Raw genomic sequence first — 6,790 nt, forward strand, 5'->3', positions numbered from 1 at the left:
TGATTCCACCAAGAGTGCGGATTTCCTATGACTTGAGTAAGTGAAAACATCAGAAACTATCTTCTCTCTTTCTACTTTTGAGGGGTCGATCACTCACTGTCTCGTGATATTCATCGAGGTTGCTCCTCTCCTAGAGAGACATGCCACAACAACAACCACATGAGCCTGCCACCCCCGGTTCCACAGCATTGCGCAGCCGATCAGGTCTTCCCCATCCCGCCTTGCGGTGTGCACAGCAGGGCGCTGGCTGGGACAGTAGGCCTAAGGGAATCCAGCCTCTTCAGATCCTGTATGGGATATGGGTGATAAGATTTTTGGGGAGTGCTTCCACGTGACTACTGGCTTCTTCTAACACAACCGAAGACCACTTCCCCGATAACGACTTCTTCCTTGACATCGACAACCTTTTCGGCGACATAATACTTCAAACACTACTTCTAGCAAACTATTTAGACTTGCTATTTGTGTATTATTTGTTAGGTAGCATGACTAGTTTAATCTCTGTTTTATTAGTCATGTTTTATCTATTGTTTTTATGGATTAAGTCATGTGAAAAATTCCTCATATATCCAACAGCTTGAACCTCCAAAGCGTATTTTTGATGATGGAGTGGATGATGCGTTGCTGCCGGTTAATTCTTGACTTAAATAGTGGAGTCACACAGATAGGTGCAAAAGAAGCAGGGCTTCCAAAATATCTCCAGCAGCCATCATGCTTTTTCTCGAGCAGCCTAACATCAGTGATAGGGACGTGAAAGGGAGAAGCTGTATCAAGTCAAACCAGTATTTATTTCACGATATCTTGCAAGGGTTTCTGTCATCGACTAGAAAACAGTTTAACACCCAAACAGATCATAGGATTCAGAACGGGCTGAGCAAGGTAAACAGTGCCACTTCTTGCCGACAGAGTAGAGCTTGGTTCGATTTAGTAAGCGTCTCATAAGTCATAAGGTGAAAAAGATGGAAACTATAAATAAATTCTATACTACATACTGGATTGAAGTGGATACAGCACAAACAAGGTGGATACTAGATATCCACATTTTGGTTAGATAATTATGTACCTTCCTGAGTAGGCAAATAGACACTGCCAGCGCTTAAAATAAGAAACAGAGAACACCATGGCATTGTTATCAGTAAGAGAAATTTGCACGTGTTTGTTTGTTCTGGGTTAATCAATGGTGATATGATATCGGATGATCAAAATATAAAGAGCCAACTGAATGATTTCTGTAACCCCACATCGACCTTGAAAAGACTGAAATATATCATAGTTATACATTCGAAATTCAGAGTAATCGTAGGGACAGCTCATCAGTAAGTTTTTGCTCTGGCTTAAGCCAAGAGGAACAGAAGCAAACAGTAACGACATCCATGTTAGATATCACTAGCTACTTATTGATTCTGAATGGTTGCTCACTGATGCAGCTCGAGGTACCCTCTTCTTACCGAAGTTATTTTGTAAATGCTGCTGAATTAGCTGCTGCTCCCGGTGATTTCATTGTAGGTGCTCTTGATGTTGCTGATCAGCGCTTCCCTGCAACACATAAACAAACTGGACATGATAAGAATCTTATAAGATATATAGTTACTGTTGTGAAACTAATTCCCCAATCTTGTTTCATAATGTAAGATATGGATGTAAACTTAATAGAGTGTTTCATTTTCTCATCAATTGTCTATCCTCTCTCTCTCTCTCTCTCTCTCTCAAGCATGTGTGAGTACGTTTTTTTTTCGAAAAGGGGGAAAAATCGCCTCAGCTTCTGCATCCAAAGGATGCACACGGCTTTTTATTAGATTATTCGCAAACCTTACAAGAAGCAATACAAAAAATCAACCTCGAAGCCACCTCACTAGACCTACAGTGGGATGAAGGGGGTGACAATACACCAACTGACATCATCCAAAAACCAAATGCCTTCCCAAACCGCCCAATAGCAGGTGAGAAGCACATCCAGTCAAGCAGACTCTCCACGCACGCCAACGCACACGTCACAGAAGTTGCTACCGCCGTCTTCCTCGACTCCATCTTCAAGAGAGATCATCGCATTAACCTTGCAAGACCTGCCGTCGATGCCACCATGACGCCAAACGGCTCCACCATCCTGCACGCATACATCATCCCGCATCTGTCGTCGATACCCTGCAGCACCATGCCACCGAGTCTCAGCGCCAACAATGTGGTAGATGAATACCACTCCACCGACATCCGCCAATGTCCAGCAGCTGCTCCAAAAACGATGCCCCAGGAGGTAGAACGACGCAGGGCGCGCCGCCATCGTCCGATCCGGGAGACCCAGATCTAGGGTTTCCCCCGGAGCAGCGCGAGAGTGTAGATGCAGGCTGCGACAACGATGCCTTCAAGAAGGTTACGACGTGTAGCGCTGCCATCGCCTGCCAAGACCGGAGTCGGAGCACGGTTTTCACCGGCAGCCGCGCATCCCCACCTCGCCGAGCGTAGTGCCGAGGCAAGCAAGATGGCGCTGAGCCACCACCGCCGTTCCTCAGATGCTCCGTAGAGGACCAGCCCGCAGCGATCTGCCGCCGGCCCCCCACGCAGCCGCCGTCGAGCCACCTTCCTCGCAGAAGTCGGCCGAGCAGCCACCACCGCCCTTGCCGCCACCTGCCCGCGCCGTCCGGAGACGCGCCGCCACCACCGTCGTCCGTCGCATCGCCGCAGCAGGCCATGACCGCGCCGGCGCGCTGTGGCCTCCGACGGAACGCCACGCCCTGACCCGGAGAAGACTGCCCGCGCCCCTCCATCCGAGCCAGAGGACGAGAGGGCCTCGCCGCCGCCGACGCCAACCGGGCTTTGCCCGGCCGCGCCCTCAGGCAGCGGCGAGGGAGGAGAGGGGAGGGAGGAGGGGATCTGTCAGTACGTTGGCTCACAAATTTCGGAGATGGGGATCTTTTCTACTACTCTCTTGACTTTACTGCATGTTAACATCCGGGCTGAATATGATTTATAAGAAGAAAAGCGAGGGATCTTAAATTTGGTTTACAAGTTGTGCAGTTCTTATCCATGGTTGCTTATACACCCTATACACCAAAGTAAGGTGGAAAAGACCCCATCTCGTCTCAAAGAGGTAACTTTCAGTGTTAAGCCAATTGATGGAATGCATTGAATCCTAAGACAATTAATGAAACCGGCTTGCATATCGTTGGCAAAACCTAATGAACTTTAAATGTAGGTTAGGTTGAGTGATTCTCTTGCAAATCTTGCAAGAGTGCAAAGCTATTCTATGACTTGGTTGGGTTCGGGGCCTGAAGATGTTCTTCAGCTGCTCGAACTTGACCGCTCTGTAACCCTTCCTGTTTAAATAAAGTTCCTATTTTACCCGGAAAAAAAAAAACTCTTTGCTGAAAGCAATGCATCATCTTGAGGTTCGTTGCTTGGAATTTTCTCAAATTGGAACTACTGACACTAACAGGTATATATAACCAACTAAAGTGTACAATATGGCAATGGTAAACCGTGAAAGTTTCACAAAGGGAAGGATCACATGAAGAGGATGAACTGACCTGTCAGGCTGGAAGATGAGGTTACGGTATGTGAACCACTGCATCAACACGTAGTAGGAGCGTTTGTGTTATGAAAGAAATTAATTAATTAGGAAGCAACATATCGAGAGATAAATAGATATGTATACATGATTGATGAAAACTTACCCCTGTGTACCCGATGCCAACCAGCTCCAACACACCAGGCAAGATAGGAAGCTTGTCAATGGCCTAAAATAATGCACACACACGAACAAATAAAGAGGCATGTTCCGACTTCCGAGGGAGAAGAAGAAGAAGATACAAGTTGTAATTCATATGCCAGGTGCTCCTCCGTCTGTACCTTGAGCGCCCCTACGGCCGTCCATAGCGCGACGAGCCCGGCGACCCCGATGGTGGCCACGGCGTACTTGTCCTCAACTTTTGCCCACTGCCTAGAAGCAACAGCAGCAGTCAGTCACAACGTCGGACGCACATTTGCCACAAACCATGCAGTGTCTGCGCAAGCAAGCAAAAGGTACTCTGACCGCGTCCTGCGCAGCCTTGACGATCTCGGGGGTCTCCGCCGGACCCTCGTCGGAAGCCGCCTTCACGACGAAGTTCCGCTGTACGACCTTGGTGGAGCGTACAGAGAAAATGACGCTCTTGGTGCCGGCGCCCGCGCGGCTGCGAGGCAGCGGGGCGAGGCCCAGCGGCGCGGCGAATCGGCAGGCGGTGGCCATGGTCTCTAGACAGAGCGGAGCGCGTGTGATTGGTTGTGCTGTGCGTAGGAGAAGGTAGGTAAGGGTAACACGGTGACCGTGACTCCGGTAGGATTTTGTGATGGTGCTGTGGTGGGGTGAAGGAGGTGGATTTTGGTTGGATTTGGCGCGGCGAACGCCACACGTTGGAGGGCTGGAAATCGGCCTACGGATAGACCTCCCCTCCGGTAGTCCCCAGTGTACTACTACGGTACCAGTACTACGCAATATATACGTACTACTGCTACTACCCAAAAACCTCAACAAGTACTAGTATATGTGATATGTTGGATCACAAGTACATATTTGTAGACTACGACATTGGAATTGCGTAGGGTGCGCGTACAAGCCACCCCGTGCGAATCAGGCCGGCTACTGTCCAAGGATATGATCCACTGAGTATGCCAGAGCAGGGGTGCAAAATTAGGCCGAACATAATCACTTCCGGAGTGTACAAACTGCCACGTTATCGATAACAAATGATTGATTTGTTGGCACGCCATCTTCCTTCAAATAGTACCAGAAAGAACACTGATGCGGATCCCAAGAAAAATCCAACAATTTGCTCCGAAGGGCAAACCTTTTTTTTTTTTGAAACGGGGCAAAAACTTTGCCCCAATCGATTAATTAAGAAGAGTGTTAGAACAAGATAGTCCATACAAAAAAGATTACAAAGAATTATTCTCCCGGCATAAAATCACGTAACCTTTTCGCACCCACAATCACTCATAGACGGGCTTCTTTCCTAATCTTTTCTAGCACTACCATGTGCGGAGCACTTTTGTTACGAAAAATCCTAGCCTTACACTCGTTCCAAATTTCCCAAGTGACAAGCAAGGTGAGCGAGGCGATGCCCTTTCGGCTGAAGCCCCCATTCATCATAATCCTCCACCAATGGTCCATAGTGATCCCCGGCCATTGGCTAGGGTGCTAGTTTTATTCCCCGTGCGCCTAGTGAAGCGACAATGGACAAAAATGTGGCACAACGATTTCGTAGTTTGCTTGCGAAGGGGGAAAAGACCGCAATTTGGTGAACCTCTATTTTGGAACCGATCCGCTGTCCAAATCCTATTTTGCATTAGAAGCCAAGCAAAGAATTTTGTTTTGGGAGGAGCCCACACTTGCCACACGGATTTGTGCATGATGGAGGTCGTGGAGCCAAAGAATTTCACCTCGTAGGTGGATCTCGCCGAATAGTGACCACTTTCCGTGAGCTTCCAAGAGATGTCATCATCAACCTCTTGAAGGAGATGCCCACTTTGAAGACGAACCCAAAGGTCGATAAATTGTGCGAGGTGCTCTAAGGTTGTGAGGGAGGTCAAGTTAATTTTTCTCACCCAACCATTTTCCTTCATCGCTTGGTTTACCTTCCATGATTTCCTCTTGGAGATGTCGAAAATGAGTGGTGCAATGTCCTTAGGCACTCTCCCATCAAGCCAAGGAGCCTCCCAAAATGGAGTTTTGCAACCCATGCCAACGGTAATCGTGGTTGCCGCATAGAAGATTTCCATGTCCTTCTTAGTGCATGGATTACAGTAGCCCGCCCAGATTTTAGTGTGGTCCTTCCACGCAAGCCATGGCCAACGTAGGCGGAGGGCCACCGCAAACTTCTCCAAGTTCATGACCCCAAGCCCTCCAAGCTTCTTTGGACGGAAAATAGTTTCCCAATTAAATTTGCACTTTGCACCATTTGTCGTGGCTTTGGCCGACCAAAAGAATGCTCTCTTAATCTTGTTGATGAATTTGAGGTACCGGCGGAATAGCAAGAGGAGTGATGTAGTAAGTTGCTTGTAAAGTGATGACCATTTCACCAAAGCCACCCGACCGGCCATAGTGATGTATTCTCCACACCAAGGTGGAAGCTTCCCGGCGTACTTGTCTTCAAGATGTTGAAAGTCGAACCTCTTGAGTTTCCAAACCTAAAGAGGAAGACCAAGATACTTCAAAGGGAAACAAGAGACCGAGACCGGTATTCCTTGAAGAATTTCTTGAAGGTTGATATGAACACACCGGATAGGAACGACGTTACTCTTTGGGAAGTTTGTACATAGGCCGGTGACCTCCCCAAAGCTCTCAAGAATCTTGGCCAAGTTGATAATATCCTCTCTTATAGGCGCTAGGAACACCGCTGCATGGTTCGCGTATAAGGATGTACGAATGATTGTAGCGTGGCACTGGAGCTTATGAAGGAACACATGTCTCATTGCCACATCGAGGATTTGGGAGAGTGTGTCAATTGCAAGAATGAACAGGAGGGGCGATAAAGGAGCGCCTTGTCGTAGGTCACAACCATGCAAAATGGCCTTCCTGGCAATGCCATTGAGGAGGACCCGAGATGAGGAAGTAGTTAGCAAAGCGGTGATCCAATTTCGGAAACGGCTAGGGAAACCCTGACGTTGGAGAAGGTTCAAAATGAAATCCCATCAAATGGATTCAAAGGCCTTGCGAATATCAAGTTTAAACAATAGAGCCGGTGTGTTGCTCTTGTGGAATCTCGTGGCAAGGTTCTTCACATAGAGGAAATTATCGTGGGTGCTTCTCTTTTTAATG

General features: G+C 48.0%; 1 protein-coding gene across 1 annotated transcript; it reads right to left on the reverse strand.

Moving 5' to 3' along the window:
• Positions 1-1,226: 1,226 nt before the first annotated feature.
• Positions 1,227-4,258, reverse strand: LOC124672483 (protein CURVATURE THYLAKOID 1B, chloroplastic-like). Its single transcript, XM_047208703.1, has 5 exons — positions 4,028-4,258; positions 3,844-3,930; positions 3,669-3,731; positions 3,522-3,559; positions 1,227-1,536 (listed from the first exon to the last, which is right to left on the reverse strand). The coding sequence occupies exons 1-5, from the start codon at positions 4,220-4,222 to the stop codon at positions 1,476-1,478; spliced, it is 444 nt and encodes a 147-aa protein (XP_047064659.1). The 5' UTR covers positions 4,223-4,258; the 3' UTR covers positions 1,227-1,475.
• Between the last annotated feature and the right edge of the window lie 2,532 nt (positions 4,259-6,790).

The sequence above is a fragment of the Lolium rigidum genome, chromosome 7, assembly GCF_022539505.1.
Source record: "Lolium rigidum isolate FL_2022 chromosome 7, APGP_CSIRO_Lrig_0.1, whole genome shotgun sequence".
Classification (NCBI taxonomy): Eukaryota; Viridiplantae; Streptophyta; class Magnoliopsida; order Poales; family Poaceae; genus Lolium; species Lolium rigidum.